This window comes from Pezoporus wallicus, unplaced genomic scaffold (genome assembly GCF_028554395.1).
Source record: "Pezoporus wallicus isolate ANWC-B61680 ecotype Strahan unplaced genomic scaffold, APGP_CSIRO_Pwel_v1 contig_13865, whole genome shotgun sequence".
NCBI classification, from domain to species: Eukaryota; Metazoa; Chordata; class Aves; order Psittaciformes; family Psittacidae; genus Pezoporus; species Pezoporus wallicus.
The window spans coordinates 928-18,131 of NW_026640128.1; the positions used below are offsets into that span (position 1 = coordinate 928).

At 49.2% G+C, this 17,204-nt stretch overlaps 1 protein-coding gene across 5 annotated transcripts in view; it reads right to left on the minus strand.

Annotated features, from left to right (window-relative positions):
• Positions 1–2,925: 2,925 nt before the first annotated feature.
• Positions 2,926–17,204, minus strand: part of GATAD2A (GATA zinc finger domain containing 2A) — a 42,185-nt gene continuing 27,906 nt past the window's right edge. For 3 of the 5 annotated variants that reach the window (XM_057417426.1, XM_057417427.1, XM_057417428.1), the window contains exons 4-12: positions 12,690–12,819; positions 12,073–12,204; positions 10,707–10,796; positions 8,840–8,971; positions 7,586–7,753; positions 6,593–6,872; positions 5,870–6,159; positions 4,842–5,025; positions 2,926–3,961 (exon numbers count right to left, since the gene is read on the minus strand). In XM_057417426.1, coding sequence (XP_057273409.1) covers positions 3,831–3,961; positions 4,842–5,025; positions 5,870–6,159; positions 6,593–6,872; positions 7,586–7,753; positions 8,840–8,971; positions 10,707–10,796; positions 12,073–12,204; positions 12,690–12,819 — 1,537 coding nt within the window. In that variant the 3' untranslated portion in view covers positions 2,926–3,830. The remainder of the gene's footprint in view (positions 3,962–4,841; positions 5,026–5,869; positions 6,160–6,592; positions 6,873–7,585; positions 7,754–8,839; positions 8,972–10,706; positions 10,797–12,072; positions 12,205–12,689; positions 12,820–17,204) is intronic. The other 2 variants (XM_057417429.1, XM_057417430.1) reach the window with 2 other exon arrangements.

A 17,204-nucleotide genomic window follows, 5' to 3' on the forward strand; every position in this document is an offset into this window, starting at 1 on the left:
ATTTCAAACCCAGCAGCCTCAAAGTAAGAGGCAGAACCTCTGCTTTGTCCATTTATTATTATGCAGCCCAAGGTCCCCGTTTTCCATCTCAACTGGGCTTGGGTACGTTGGGTTTCTCCCTGAGAAAACCAGGTCTGGGAATGCAAAGGTTCCCTAAAAGGATGATAAAAAGAGCTGTAGGAAAACAACCTGACACTAAATTATGTTGCATTTAAGGATAACCAAGAGTCTTCTTTGTTACAGCTGGAATATGATGAACAGGAATCCCTGGAAGACAAAAAGGTGCCAAATCACCCTGTGTGCAAACTGGCAATGCCCAAGTCAGCTGCTGAGCAGCAAAGGCTCAAGCAGGCCACTCGGTTCTGAGCGCAGGGCTGTCACTGTGCCACCCCTCAGCAAGCAAACTGATAGGACTAGATTAGCAAATGAAACAAAACCACACAGCTCCCAAAGTTGCAACACGGGTTTCAAATGAAAATCCGGGGTTTTATTTCACAAGTTGCTAAAATCTAAGTACAATAAGTCATTTTCATTATTACTGTATTATAAAATCTTGTCATCGCAAGGTCTCCCAAGAAAGGTTATATGGCTTGCAAAGAACCAACGCTGCTCTAACCCTCTCCCCAGGAGAGGGGGGAAGCAAGCAGCATCCGAGCAATGTCAAACCAGCTCATGCAGCAGTTTGCAGCGAAGCAGTGGAGGGCTGGGAACACGGGACACACCGGCTCTCCCAGCCGAGTGATGCCAGGGATGGGCCGGGACTGCAGAGCGGCTCCCTCAGGCTCGTGTTCGGAAGGAGCTGGAAGGTTTTTGTCTCTTCCAGGAGAGGAGGTGGCTTTGGGATGCTCTGCAGCAGAGCCACTGAGAGCCCTTACGGAGGCAGGGATCCCAAACAGAACAGCAGGAGAAATAAAGCAAAGATCCGGTCTTCAAAGCATGTCTAACACCACCCCCCCACCCCCCACCCCCCCTTCACAATTCCCAAACAATGGAACCTTTAGGGCATAATACCATAATGTGAATATTCTGATCGAGCTTTTCTACCTATTGATTGGGTTCTGCAGCTGGGTTTTGGTTTTGTCAGGTGGGGAGGAAGAGATTTGGAAAGACTCAGAGGTGTTTGAACAACATCTAAACCTAAAGTGGTACCTCGAGGAGCCCAGTCCAACACCATCAACTGAACCCACAGCTTCGACTACAAGGAAGAAACAATTCTGGCATTTAACACATTTTTACCACTTCAATCTTTTCCTGGTGCATTTATCTGGAACTTGGCAGAAACAGAGACACAATAAATAGATCCTTCCACGTTACCTGCACCATGTCAAAACAGTTGGAATCCCAACAGCCCAATATCTATGTTAGCTTCACAAAGCCTTCAAAAGAATTCTACCCCGATACATCAAATAGTATTTGCAGGGGTTATGCTACATGAAACCAAACCAGATTGCTCCTTCGAAGCACAGGGTTTTGAAGTCAGTACATGCAGCCCCAGTTTCAGTTCCAAATCTTAAAATAGGAAGTTTTCTCCATTAGATTAAGGCTTAGTTTGTATCTCCTCTCTTCAACGCATATGAGTGGATACTCCCCTCTTAAATGGATATTCAAATTAAAATGTATAAGGTGCTGGACTGAACTGGTGGGATCCAGAAAGGTTCTGACACAGCTTTTAGAACAGACAAGCTCAATATTTCTGCCCATCATTTCAGCCCCCTTATTCCCAGCTCAAGCTACTCCAACAGCAGAAAGCAAGAGCGAAGTTGTCCAAGGCTTCCCCCAGCAGCTTCTGGGTTTTAGTTTGAGAAGTTCAGCTTGTTCTTTATGAGCAAGTGCACTCTCCCAAGTGCTGAGATAACGCAGCAGCTTGTCAGAAGAGAGCACAGGAAAGAACCAGCCCCAGCCCCCTCCTCCCAGGTGAGGAACTGAAACGTTTTCCTACTATTTCAAAGGTGGAAAAAATCAAATGCACTCAAATCTCTTCACTCCACATCTCCCGATCCAAAACATCTTGTAATGAAAAGGAAAATCAAAACCTCAAACCATATCCTCTCACCCCCATTTAGCTCTTCCTATACCTGTGTCGAGCAAACAAAAAACAAAGTCAAATTGAAATTCCAGGGCTTTTTTTTTTCCTTTTTTTATACAGCAACAAATACCATTTTGCAAAACTAGGTCTTCTACTCTACTGAACAGTTTCCAAAGTATCTAAATACTGATATTCACACAACAGAAGAGGGGTGAAAATGAACGGGTTTGCTCTTTCACTATGCAACGGTTAGATCTGAAGGGGGACATCCCTAAACAGTTCTTGGTTTCAAGTGAGATCTAACAGCAACTGCTAAGAAAATAGATTCAGCATAGACTGAATAGTAACCCCTCCCCCCTTTTCTTTTTATATATAGATATATAGATATATATATATAATTTTGCAAATAATTCTTATCAGCACTACTTCTAGCACTGATATGCAACATAAGTAGTAAGGCATGTATCTCTGCCACTTGAATTCAACTGGGATTTGGGAGAAGCACAGGGAAGAAGGAGGGAAGATGATGAGAAGGAAGAAAAAGAAATCAAACAAAACTGGACCTGAAGGATTTGGGTTTAACCTGTGGAATCCCCAGAAAGGTACGAAAACCATGTAGAAACCTGTCCTTAAGGTTACCTAAAGCTCTAGCCAAAGTGAAGTACTGAAGGGATGACAGCGGAGCATGCTTGGAACACCTGGAAGGACACAGCTCGAGAGGGATCAAGGTCCAGCCCCCAACATCCTGGCACAGGCTGGGAACAGCTTCTCCATGGGAATGGGCAGAAGAAGGAGCAGCTCCCGGCCCTCAGCTCCCCCTGCTTGTCCTGGCTGATTGCAGCTTCTGGAATTCTTATTCTTTTTTTTTTTTTGATTTTTTTCTTTCCCCCTCCCCACCCCCCCCCCCTTTTTTTTTTTGAGTAAAATTGCTCAAAACAATAAACAACAACAACAAAAAATAACCTTCCAGAAAGAAAATAATCCCAAACAGTCCCGCTCTGAAGTCTCTGGGAGCATCTGAAAGGCCCAACTGCTCTTCGCTGAATTACAAAGACTGAACAAAAGGTGTTTGTCTATTGAGGAAATTAGATTTTTAGACTACCAACAGTTCAAAAAGTCTATTCCAAACAGAATCCAACAAAAGTGAGAGACTCCTGCACTGCTTCCCACCGACCTGACAAGTTTTGGTGGCAGCCAGTCCCTTAGGAAAAGAAAAAAACAACCCAAAACCATACTCGACTGGAACTGGAGTTTGCACTTATTTATCATTAGCTCATCATCAGAAGATTTGGAAACATTATAATCTGTCAACTGCCTTCCTGGCTGGAAAGGGGCAGGGAAGAAAAGCAAACATGAACTAAATGCATCTGCAAGATGGGGTTGAGATTCCTCTCTCCTTGAGCTGAGATCCTCGAACACCGTGTTCCTGGTGACTGGGTGGTTATGAATAAAGAAAACGAAGGCAGAGAGTCGAGTCCTCCTTTTGTGCTGGTGACAAAGGAATCCAAACTGAAGACAGAAAGCCAAAAAAAACTGAGAGAGAGAATTCTTCCCCTTCCCTGACAGCCTTCATCATCAGTCAATGCTCAGAATCTGAGAACCAAATGAGCTCAGGTCTTTCCCACCCACATGGTGTTGTCTTCTCATTGCAGGGACAGCAGCACTCGATGGGATGAGGAGTGGTCTTCTTGCATCCTATAAAGCCTGGGGCATATCCAGCTGGGATTAAAGCAGATTCCACTGTAATGTGGTATAAAAAGGATGGCAGAAACAGGAAAGTCTTCCTCTTGGGCATTCCTCTGCATTATTTCCACGTGGCGGACTGTGGGATGGACCGTGGGGGAATCATATCCAGGAGATATTCACGCTGGCGGTCTACTGCTGAGGAGGACTTGTGCACAGCTAAACTAGGGTTAACGAAAGGTAAAGCCCCACCTGATGAGACACAAAAGGGGAGAGAGAACAAGTGTCACAGCACGATACAAGCACAAGAAAAACAGTGGCAAAACCACACTGCTCATCCCCCTGAAATCACCATCGAAGCACAGGGCACTACTGGCTGCAAAGGTCAGACACCTTCTGAAGATAAAAGGTTCTAAAACAGGAGCAAGGTTTTATACCAGAAATGAAGATTTGAGCTCTCTGCAATTAAACTACATATTAAATGCTAAATGAAGCTATCAGGAATAAAAAAAATCCAAAGAAATCCATTCAATACTGGGCAAGGGAGTAGATCACAAGCGCCTGTTAGTGCAGTGTTTCCTTCCTGGAGATCCTATTTATCACTGAGGAAAACAAATGACTCGAGCTCTCAAGTCAAGATTCTTTTATATATATAGAAAAAGAAGATCAGATTAGCATTTATAATTTCCATTTGTTCAGAGCAACAGCTTTAGTCATTGCAAACCCTGAGGCATGCTGGCAGCGTGTGCTGCAGCCTCACCTAGAGCAAAACCATCTGGTTACTGTATGTTGCCTTCCCACCAGTCAAACCCAACTGAATTGAACTCCCAGAAATGAATGACAGACTCCTGCAGCATGACACTGGCTGCTCAGGTGGCCTCAGGGATGCACAATGATGTTACATCTATTTAGTCTCTTTATAAATGTGCATTTTTACTGGGTAGCATCACCTTATTGCCCCTCTTGATGAGCCCCAAGTGTCAACACCACGACTAAGAGCAAAGCCGCAGCACCATCAGGCTTTCATGCAGAAAGTGGCAAAGAGAAACCAGCCTTACCCAAAGAACTATGATTGTTGGACAGAGTGCAGCTAGTAAGTACAAAGAGAAGAAGCTTTAGAGAAATAATCTACCTGTATTGACGGGAGTCTTCTTCCAGGCGGCAGCGCTGCCCTTGCTGACAGGTCTCTCAGCATGCTTACCTGGCCTACTCCCAAGTGCTGCTGCAGACGATGCATTCTGCAACTTGGGTGACTGGCTAAATGCATGCAACACTCCCCGGGGAGCTCCAGGACCTCGAGACATCTGGCTAGAAGTCTGGCAAGAGAGCAGAGAGTAAGACAGGCACTGCAGGTTGCTGGCTCTCAAGTACAACCACCCGGGGGAACCTTCACAGCCCCTTTTCTCTCCTCCCTTGGCTGCTTCTGCCAAGCCTAGACTATTATTTCTGCTACCAAGCCTACTACAGCTTCGGGGCTGGAAACTTCCAAGACTTCTCTGCAGCAAGATAAGAATCAGCTTTCTACTCCAGAAAGCACCTGTAAGGATTAGGAATTAGAATCAACTGCAAAGCAGCAAAAACGGTGCCGTGTGAGCACCTCTGTACACAGGCGTCACTTCCCTGTCCTAAATAACCAGTACTCAACTCAAATCAGCACTTAAGCACTTCCTCCAACCAAAAGGTGGCTTCACGAGGTGTGAGAGACCCAGGCTGTCACAGATGGTTGATACCATCACCTTAAAACTTCACAAGCAACACTCTGTGATCCTGGCTTAAGCCTTTTCCCCCTACCTCTATCTTAGGTCAACTGACTCTTTCCATCTGGCACATCATAAGGAAAAATCTGGAACAGACTTTGCAGGATGTGAGTTAAACACCCTAGATAATTCCAACAACTCTGCAGAAAAAGACCATTCTCTTCTGTTCTTCAGGTACAGAGAATGTAACTGAACTATCAGGTCCCTGCATGAACAAATCCCACTTTCACCTGCCCGGTTCAGTCAGGCACCCGGTTAAGCTTGCGCTCAAACACACACACGGCAGAGCTTAAAGAAAGCTAGGTCATGCTTCCATTTCGTGCCTGTACACCAGTGTGCATGGAGCCACAGGACTCTTGCCCCATCATCACCAAGACCTGGCTCCTGGCAGATTGATCCTCACCTGCTTGAGTGAGTGGTGCTGCACTATAGGGTCTGACTTGGTCTGTACAGGAGCTGAGGTCTGCTGCAGTATCCTCTGCTCGATCTCCTGCTCCTGCTGCAGTGCTTTGACGAAGGCAGCTTTCAGTCGGTTCGTGTGCTCAGCTTTCAAGGCCTTTTTCTGGTTGGATGTCATGCAGGTTTCACACATAATGATGCCGTTCTTCTCCTCCCTCCAGCGGCAGGTGAAGTCAGTCTTACACTGAGCACACATGTAGGGCTCACGAGATGATACAGCCACCGAAACTTTACCTGGAGAACACAAGCAGCTTAGCTCAGCTCCATCTGGGGCTTCTATGAATCAACAATACTTGAGAAACCTCAGCAATATTCCAGCTAAAGAAAGGCAAACCATCCACCCTTCGCTCTCCTTTTGCATTTACTAAACCTTGAAACTCTTGCTTGTGTGAGTGTGTGTGTAGGAATCTAAATCCAGCAGATACTTCTTTAGACACTGATTCAAGAGTTTAGTGGTGGTGGACAAACAAGGGGCTGGTTGGAAGCAAACAGCTCTGGGGAGAACTGAACGCATTTGAGAGCAATCTTCACACTCAGTGTCTAGAGTTCCTGTAGACTATTTTAGAATTTCAAAGTATTCAAGAAGGTGGATCCCGGATTTGACTGTGCTGCTGCAATGGAAACATTCCCTCCTTGTCTCCAAGGAGCATTTGGAACACCATCTCACCTTGAGTTTCCAGCAGATTCTGCACAACTTCTTCCAAGCCCACTAAGTAAATGAATTCGTTATTGGCTGCACTGGGCAGGAAATTCATCTCGGGTGCAGGAGGTTTGGGAGGAGGGATCTCCAAGAGCGTCTTCTCCAGCTGCTTCCGCAAGGCGAGCTTGGCGGCGGCCTGCCGGCTGGCAGGGGACTCACCAGCGTTCCCCATGGAAGCGGCGCTGCTTGGAGTAACATTGGCCTGAGTGGACGTCACGGATGTACCTTTGATTGAAGCTGGTGAAGCCTGGGAGGAGGCATGGCACAGGTCAGGGACACGGCACAGGTCAGGGACACAGCATGGGGTAGGGACACGGCACGGGTCAGGGACACGCAGTTCCAACCCCTGCCACGGGCAGGGACCACTTCCACTGCAGCAGCTTGCTCCAAGCCTGTGTCCAACCTGGCCTTGAGCACTGCCAGGGATGGGGCAGCCACAGCTCCTATGGGCACCCTGTGCCAGCACCTCAGCATCCTCACAGGGAAGAGCTTCTGCCTAAGAGCTCAGCTCAGTCTCCCCTCTGGCAGCTTATTTGCAGCACCTGTATGGCAGCATCAGTGGTAGATGTTAAGTTGCTGCTTCAGTGTCTCTCAGGGTTTCAGACAGGAACTCTGTTCACCAGAACACCCATTTACCTTTCTTAAGGAAGTTAAAAAAAAGACAGTCTCATGGACAACTTCATATTGAACCAGTAAATGTGAAATGAGGCACTAAATTCAGTTCAATGAAATAGATATTTCTCCCCAGGACTGTAATGGTTTTCTTCATTCCTGTGTACAGCATGTGTACAGAGCAAGGAGAAGGACACGGGAAGGACAAGGAGCAGGAGAGCTCTAGTGGGAACCAACCACCTAAGTTCGATGACAGCAAGCCACATCAACCAGACAATGAGTAATGAAAAGCATTTAGCTCTTCCTCTGGGATGTCAGGTTGGGCACAGAAGAGCCCACGGCACTCACCTGCGGGATGTTGACCAGCAGGCTGGTGTTGGGGACATTGGCCACGCGGATCAGTCCCTGCTGGATGATTCTCTGCCCCTGAATCTGGACGCTGGGGACCGACGCGCGTGGCGCCAGCAGCAGCGGAGGTGGCCCCGTGCTGGAGTGCTGTCGGATGTTGTGGATTTGCTGGGAAGAGATAGAAAAGGGCTGATGCACTGGTGCCAGGAGTAATGGGGAGGGTTAGAGTGGGAAATCAGTGGTGGGAGTTGCATGGGATGAGATGAGACAGTGGCAAAGGAGGCAGGGAACGACAAGAGAATGTAGTGATGACATCTGTGGCAAAATGTGATGAGTTTTCCCTTTCCCTTTTTCCAATCAGTATGAAACAAGCAGAATGGAACATGAAAAGATGCTCGTCTGTGAGGCCACCAGGTTAGAGCCAAACCAGCCATCTAAGTCTCCAAGTCAAACTTCTTTCAAAGTCCATCACTGCTAAAGCTGTTTCATTTGAAAGGCATTAGGAAAGCTACTCCTCAGAACATGTTCTTCATAATCAGACCAGAAAGAAAATGAAATACACCAAATCTCTACCTTCCTTCTCACTGCTGGCTGTGCAACACACCAAAGAGACCTCGCACTGCAAAAGAAATCCTCATTTAACAAGGAAATGTTTGTTCCCTGATATCTCACAGAAGTCATCATTTCAGAAGAGCGTATCGAATCGAACACTGCTTCAGTGCCACTACTGTTTGCTGTCAGAGGTGATAAAGACCCTGCAAAGCAGCACTTTCAGCCTCGAAGTTGACTATCTCATTTCAGCAGCTCTTATTCAATCACAAGACAGACACAATGAGGGAGTTTTTGCATTTGAAAAGGTGAAATTGAGATGACAGAAACAATGGGGGGGGGGGGGGGGGGGGGGGAATGGAAGAAGGAGAGACTGGATTTCATTTTCTTTGCTGCTGCTCCCCTAAAAAGCAGGTGAAGCTGGTAGCCTGTGAATTAACCCACAGCCAAGGGAAGCAGCAGTGCAGATGAGGCAGCTTCCTCCATCACCACAGCACCTTCTCATGCTTCACTGGAAGCTTATGGGACAGCATAATACATAAGCTTGGAATGATGCAAGAACTTCCCGTGGCAACACATCTAACTCATCTTACGAAATCCCAGCAGGAACTTCACAGGTTTCCTCAGAGGAGCAGAAAGATGACTGGTTTAGTGCAGATGGATGAAGGAAAAGCCAAGTGGGTCCACCCCAAGGGAAGCACTTACCTGTGCTCCTCTGACAAGAGGTGGCATCACTATCTGTGTGTTCTGCTGAGTTCCTAACTTGGAAGAAGTCTGCTGCCCTCCACGGACCAACGGAGGAGGAATAACGGTGCCTGGCATCCGTGTAGAAGAGGTCTGCAAAACAGAGGATAGTTTACTCTTACTGTTTTGTTCTGGGGTGCTCATACTCATGCTCTCTTCTGCTGCTTGCTGTGCTGATAAGGCAGGGTCTGAAATCTTACGGACGCGGTGGCAGTCTGGCTGCACACCCAGGGCTTGCTCTCCCTCATCCTGCACAGAATCCAAAGGGTGAAGAGCAATCCTGGACAACATACTCCCCTGCCCTCCCACCGCTGGAGTTGAAGAGCTCAAGGACTGTATTGAGACACACCATAACCCGAGTGTGACAGTGGGGGGACACAGTGCAGCTCTCCTCTCTGGCTGATAGGATGGATGCAGCATCACTGTTGAGCCCATGGAGAGACTGGAGGACAAGAGATGGCCAGGCTGGCTTCAGTGCAGTCAGATTCCAAGAGGCAAAAAGAAGTGTATTTTGGAGTGGAGGGAGTAAGAGAATGGGGAATACAAAACTGCTGTCTTCAAGAAGCACGGGGTAGACAGGAGTTGGAGGTGTGGGCACGTGCATGTATGTGTGAAGGGAAAAAGAAGAGACAGGTTCCACACACCACTGACATTCCTGCTGAGCACGGAGCCCAAGGAGCCCTCACTGCTCAGGAGCAACCAACCTCTCCATCTTACTCATGTGGCTTTACACATCTCACGACATCCCTCGCTCAGGCCCCAGCCTGATCATCATCTGTGGATGAAGACATCTAAACCCACTCAAGCTCCCACTTCCACGAGTTACCATGTGCACACCAAGTACACGTTTAGGTAGGTGGGAAGTTTTATCCCCTTGTTATGCCTTTTGAGTGAAGACCAAAGGTTAACTCCTGCACACAGAAATTAGTAGAGCTGTTGCAGTCAAGCAAAAGCAGGTTAATTGCCCAAACACCCTAAGTTAGACAGAATCAGCTCAGTTCTGGATTCTGAGCTCCCAGCTCTCTGCTCTGTCCAACCGCAGGTCTGACCACTGAAGGTGTAACTTGTGCTCCAGTTCCTCTGAAAGTGCTGTCTTCAGTGAAGGCAACTTGCCTCAAGGAAGAGATTATTGCAGCTGATGGACTGCTGTAGGTTTTGTGGCTGTTTCCCAACTGGAGAACAAATGTCCCCCTTCCCTCGAGTGGCACGTTCCAGGGGATCTTCACTTTTCCCAAGTGAAAGCATTTTGAGCTGAAGCAGTTTTGAAGTTGCTTCGAATTAGCTCAAGGTAAATAGCCAGAAATGGTTTCAGTCCAAGAGCAAAACAAGAACTAGAGTCAAGAGGCAGGTTAGGCTGACACATGTCAATTGCCTTTCCCTTCTTCTTCCCCAAGGCCTTCCAACATTCCATTTCATTTCATGTGAACCAAGATCCCTCCTACCACCATGTGCCTTTCAGCCACCAAGCCAAAAGTAAAGATCTTGTCATTCACTCAGCTCTTAGTTAAGCACACTGAAGGCACAATTATATCCTGAGGGTACGGCAACAGGCTGCCACAATACTTCTATGCCCTAACTCCATGGCATCCTCTTTATGGGCGTCCGGATGTAGAGCGGATCGGGATGATCGGCCACTGAGAAATAAGCCTCTGAGAGTTACCTCCCTGTGACACCACTTTCATCTCCCACCCCAGTCATTCTTAGAAAGCTTAGAGAGGGGTTTTGGGAGTTCAAAGCTGGCTCCAAGCCATTCACGTGATGGGACTGTCCTGTGCACCTCGTCCTCTGCTCCATGCCCTATGCCTGGCAGCCTGGCCCCCCCACTGACCTGGAGGGATGGCTTGCCAGCAGCAACACTCTGCGGTCCCCGCACCAAGGGCGGAGGGGTGGCCACAGCACTCCCAGAGGAACCAGCAGGCTGGAAGAGGAAAAACCAGAAAGAAAGCAGACGAGTGTAAGGGTGTAAAGCAGGATTACAGAAGCTAAGGGAATAAAAGCGGTTTACCTCCTTGTGCCTCAGGAAGAGCATCTTCAGAGATGATGGGTTTCCCCCCTCCCCATCCCTTTCCTCCTCCAAGCATCTCAACATGCACATTTAAATGAAGAAATTATTAGGTAAGTATAGATAAGATTATACCAGGAAAATAAGAAAAAAAGGTTAGGAAAAAGACTTCAGATCTTAAGAAGTTTAGCATATGCCATTTCACCCTCGTTAGTTCAAACATCCAGAGCTCATTGCTCAGTGTTCAGCAGCAAGTTGAGTGATCCAGGTACTTGCATTAGTTTTAATCCCATGTACTCAAGAGCTCATAAGTCTGGGAGAAAGACACCAACAAACCAACCCAACCCAGCCAGGAGAGCTGCTGTTAACATCCAGCCACACTTAGCAGTGCACTTACAGCTACATATCACCCCCATCACAAAGCCCAGCAAGTCAGCATCCCTCGCTGTGAAATGAAATGGTTTAGTTGCCATTGTTACAGGTACTTGAAGTTGAGCTCGTGCCTTGATGGCAGCACGTGGGGTGCTCGCCCACCCCCTCCACACAACTGCTCTGCCAAAAACAGAGGCTTCTTTGCTGGGTTAGTGGCTGATGAGAACAGCACGCAGTTGTGTGAGAAGGAGAGGAGGAAGGGAAGGCAGCTCAGAGTGCGAGGACTGAACTGTCCCTTCCAGGGGGAGTTTTTGGATGAAGGAACTGTGTGACTAACCCCAGACTCATTTCACCTGGAAGACCTGGAATCCAGACCTGGATTTCTGCCACGCAGCACAAAATGCAGCCCTCGGCTCCCAGAGCCTGGGGTTCGCACTCTACCTGTCAGCACATTGGTTACGTGCAAGGATCTCCTCCAGGTCTTTCAACAATCTCCAAATGACATTAAGGACTGGATGGAGTGTTTAGTAAGTGGGAAAGTATCACATTCATAAACACATCTGGGTTTTAACAAAAAGATCTTCAGCTTTTGAATACAGTTTATAAGAGAAACTGTCTTGTCTTGGTCTTGGCAAGACAAAAAGGAATGGTTCACAGGAGAAGCTACCCTAAACTTCATCAAGGTTTTATGAACAGTAGGATATGCTTTATCTGAAAGGGCTCTTATGTTCCACAGGTTCTAGCAACTACCCCAGTTACTTCATTCCTTCCCTCCCCGGTTCAAAAGATGAGCTGTAAGCTTCTGTAGGATGATCAATACCTTCTGGATAGTGGTCTCCTTCTGGATTTGACTTTGCCGCAGCTTTTTCAATAGCACAAGTTTTGCTTCTTCTAACCGTAACTCTTCTTTTAGCTGTTTAATCATCCTCTCCCGCTCCTCTGGGCTGCTCTTCTGCAGGGCAAGAGAGGATGGGAAAGCAGGGAGGGGGAAGAGGGGAACACAGATACCATACAAGTTACAACAAGAATTTACAACCCTGTAATTGGCACATGGGGCTCAATATCACTGCCATGCAATGCATGGACACAAACTGAGCATGGAGCAAGAACTCAAGGGGGAAAAGAAAGCACGATTTGGAGTTATTTTCACAAAAAAAACAAGCCAAAAAGGCAAAACAAGGAAATGCAGTTCAAATAAAACCTCAGACAACAACTCTGTGTTGGGTTACGCTGAGTAAGGGACACTGCATCCACCAAAAAGCCCATTCAGAAAAAGAAGGGCATCAGCCTTTAACAGCTCCAAGATTCCCCACTTGCAAATCTATCTTCAGGAAAGGCTGGATCCACCTGACCTGCGAGCACAAGCAGCTCTGCAGGAACCAGTGGTGTGGTTGGTTTCAGCTGGCACACTAAGAGTGAGTCAAGCCAAGAACTCACCATGAGCGCCTCTGTGTTGGTCTCTTTTAATGCTATTTTGGTTAACCCATTCATCCTAGGGCTGGAAGGCTCATTGTCAGATAACACTATCACATCCGGGGAGGGGACTCGCTTCTCTCTCTTTAGTTCACTGCAAATCAAGAGCAAAATACAGAGAATGGGTTAATAAAACCAAGCAAACTACTACTTTGTGCTACATTTCCTAATGCTAATGTCTGGAAGTTGTGACTCTTTCCCACTCCAGTTACTGAATCTGAAGGAAATTCAAACCACTCACACTCCCTCACTCACCTAAGTTTAGGTACTTTATGGCATTATCTTCTTCCTACACCAAATCAATTCTTTTCCCCAATTGAGAGCACAAACCTGGAGCAGTCTCAACACCAATGGGCACATCCATGAAACACCGCTGAAAGCCACTGAACCACATCCAGGTTTATAATGATTTTAACTCTTTTTCTGCCTTTAACACTCAGTGTCTTGAGTGCTGCCTGCACCTTCCACCCGAACTCCTGACAATAAATCACCTCTTGGCTCCACTGCTTATGGTTATACCTATGAAAAGAGAATCTTAAGCTCCGTGAACCAAAAGGGACAGAGGTGACAGGATGTGACAGCAGATGCCAGCGCCTCTCCTCCACTGCACAAGCCAGTACCTGTCAGATCACCTCTGGTATCAGGATTTGGGCTTTGAAGCTGTGAAGCCAAAGGATCTCAGAGCAAGGCTTGCAGCGTGAGAGGCTGAGACGTAGAACAGGAACAGGGCAGCAAAGTCTTCTGCAGCACCCAGGTAATGGCAGCGCTTGAGAGAGGGCTGACAGTGAGGATGTGAGGAGGACACAACCCAAGTCACTGTTTTGTTCTGCTTTAAACCCAAAGCCAGAAGCAGGAGCAATCAAGCTGCAAGTGAGAACCTTGTGTGTATCACTGTATGACGGAAACTGCACGAAGGATTTGTCTCAAGGAAGATGAAGCAAGTATGTCAGTGTGGTTTGTTCTGCCCTCAAGGATATCCTCATGAGGCACATAAGCTTTGCCAGTGAAATACCAGGCAATTACTTCTTAGACTAAACAGCAGTTTCTACACTTAACTGACAGCCACATTTAGCAGGAGCCCAATGATTAACAGAAATTAATCATTAGGATCTTCTTTAGGGACAAAGAGGCTGTTCACACCAACTGATGGCACTGCAGAGCTGGGTCCCCCTGGCAGCTTCAGGAGACACGCACCCGCAGGGAAGGCAGCAGGTACCAGGTTCTGGATGCTCCAAAACCAGCTCAGAAACTCCAAACCCCGGCTTTTAAAATGCCATTTCCACGGCAGTGGAATAAAGACGAAGGCAGGAGTGTCCTCTAGAGGGCACAGCGAGGCAGGGAACCCCAGCTCCCAGCTGCTCCCAACGGGAACCGCGGCACACGTGAAGCATTCCCGGCTTTTCCCTGTACCTGAACCGGCTCGGGTCGCTCTCGCCAGGGCTGGGCCGAGCCCTCCCCGGCCCAGGGAGCTGCTCCCGGCAGCGCTGGGCACGGACGGGCTGAGCCCTTTCCCGATGGCAACCGCATGAAGGAGCGACACAACCGGGGCTCGTCGGCAGGCTCGGAGCTCACATCCCTCCTGCAGAGCAGGGGCAGCGCCCGCGGGGCACAGGCACCACCGGAGCAGCCGAGGCGCGCACCCTGAGCCGGCTCAGTCCCGACACAGGGGCTCCACCAGCCCGAGGGCAGGAAGGGAGCTGTGAAGCAGCCCCAAGGCCAGGGTGAAGGGCTCCATGGAGCCCCCTCGGCCGCGCTCCGCAGGGAGGTTGGTGGAACCCGGGAGCTCCAATGGGACCACACCGGAGGCTCCAATGGGACCACACCGGAGGCTCCGCCGCTGCCGAGCTCCGGCCTGACCCGGTTCAGACGGCGGCACTGAGCGGGGGTCACGTGACCCGCCCCCAAAAACCATGGCAACGGCCGGTTGCGGCCGGCACGGCCCCACAAGGCCTCGTCTTGGGCGGTGATGCCGGGAGCAGGCACCGGCACCGCAAACGGAGCGGGGTCCCCGTGCCCGGCACCTGTGCAAGGGGCAAAGTGAGAAATAGGGGGAAAAGAGAGAAAAGCAGCCCCGAGAGCCCCCGTCCCGCACCACGGAGCCCTCCTGGTTCAATTCCCAGCCTGGATGAGGAAGGCTGAGCTGAACGCTGCTGCGGCCGAGCCCAGGCTTCCTGGGACAGCACAAGGAAAACGGTAATCCTGGCCTGGCCCCATGGCGTGTGCTGGTGACAGCGAGGGGACCGCAGCAGCTCCTCAGCAACCGGAATAGTCCTGATCCTTGAGGAAACACATGGAAAGTTGGGCAAGGGAGCTGGAGCACAGGTGGGATGGGAACGGCTGAGGGACCTGCGGGGTTCAGATGGAGAAGGCTCAGGGGGGACCTGATGGCTCCCTACAAGTGCCTGCCAGGAGGATGGAGCCAGGAGGGGCTGGGCTCTGCTCCCAAGGAACAAGGGATGGGACAAGAGGAAACGGCCTCAGACTGCACCAGGGCAGGTTTAGATGGAGCTGAGGAACAATTCCTGCCCCAGAGGGTGCTCAGGCATTGGAACAGGCTGCCCAGGGCAGGGCTGCAGGCACCGTCCCTGCAAGTGTTCACACAGCGTGGAGACGAGGCCTCAGTGCCATGGGTCAGTGGTGGCCTCGGCAGTGCTGGGGTAAGGGTTGGACTGGATGAGCTTAAAGGGCTTTTCCAACCTGGTTGATTCTAAAGGGACAAGGAGCTGGGGTGGACACCCCGACAACTGCCCTGTTCTCCAGCATACATGGATGCTGTTCCTGACAGCTACATTAGAAGATGCTCACCTAGGAAAAGCTGCCTGAGCAAGCACTACATTGAGAGTCTGAAACTGGGGATCTCCACAAAAGCATTCCTCATGTCTATTGAGGACCATCTCCACGCTGCCTCTGAGTCTGTGGGCATGCGACCTCACAGAGAAAAACCCTTCCTGAAGTGGGGAGACAGCCTATAGTCCTTAATGCAACACACTGACCACAGCAACCAAGTCTACTCAGTGCTCCAGGATCTCCCTCCTCAGCAGCACTGCACATGGAATGAGGCGGCACAAGAGGGAACCCCAGAAGCGTCCAGATCAGAACTGTGCCTTCAGAACCGAGGCTGCTTTCCTTGCTTGTGAGCCTGTGTCAAGCAGAACAATTCAAAGCAGATGTTTCAAAAGAAGAAAGACAATGGAAATATCACCACTTGCAGAAAAATACTGCTCCTCCTGTGGGGATCTGCCCCGCTCCTCTGCCCCTTCTCCTCCAAAGCCATCGGGCAGATCCTTCAGCTAAATAAAGACATTGCTCCATCATTCTGCCTTCAGCTTCCCAAAGTCACTGTCTCATGGCTTGGACTCGGTGCTGGAAGACGAAAGCAGAGCTGCTGCCCAGCTCCCTGCACCCATGTGGGCATTCCCAGCACTAACAGCATTGGAGCGAGCCATGCCGGTGTGAGGAACCAAGCACAGAGGTAGACGCAGCTTTTCAAACACATTTCCCCTTCGTGCGAGATGGAAGCTCCCAGGAAGCACAAGAGCACAAACCGGGGACGAAGCTTTTAACACTAACAAGAGAAGGAGACACCCAGGAACTGCTGGCTCTGCCGTGGGGGCTCATGCTGCAGCTTCGGGAGCTTCAGGATGTTAACAGAAGAGCTCCTGTATCTCAACAAACAGCCTTTGCATTCCTCATACTGCTCCAGAGGCATCACACAGAGAATGAGCTTCATTCACAGAGCAGACCCTGCCCGTGCTCCAAAATGCCCTTTCGATCGCTCCTCCAAATAAAAGAGAGACAAGGGTAAAATCAATGCGCTGCTCACTTGGTTGGAGTCACAGAGCTACTGACCTGAAACGTGCCATCCCCCCGAGCAGAGCAGGAGCCCTCCCCGGCCTCATCCTGCTGATCCCGACACATCCCACCATCCGCAGGTAACCGAGGGAAGCGCCACAACTGCTTCAGGCTAAAGCTTCATCTGCATTCGCAAATATGCAACAGTTTTGCCTCAGTCCATTCAACAACTCTCATCCAAAAATAGTTGGCAAGGAAGGAAGACAAACAAGGAAAGAAAGAGCAAAGCAGTGGGGATTTTTCTTTTCTTCCCCCTGGAGATGTTTTATCTCCGTGAATCAAAGAAGCTGCAATGGATCTAGAGACTGTGGTGTGAAACTGAAGCAAACAAACTCCATCCCTTCCTCTGAACCGAAGGGAGGACACTGGCATCCCACTCTCTCTGTCTGCATTTCAAATAAACCACTAAAACTGCCCAAGAAACTCTGGCATCAATTTTGTCACAATATCTTTTAGCACAACACATGCCAGGAGGTGCAGACACAACGTAGATAAGCTGAAGAGATCTAAAGCATGGGGCTGTGCCTTATTTCCAGGCTTCCTAATGGGAAGAGAGGAGCTTACTGCTCCTCACTGGCTCTGCCATGAATATTGCTCCCAGCAAATCCCAGTAAAGCAGCACAAGCT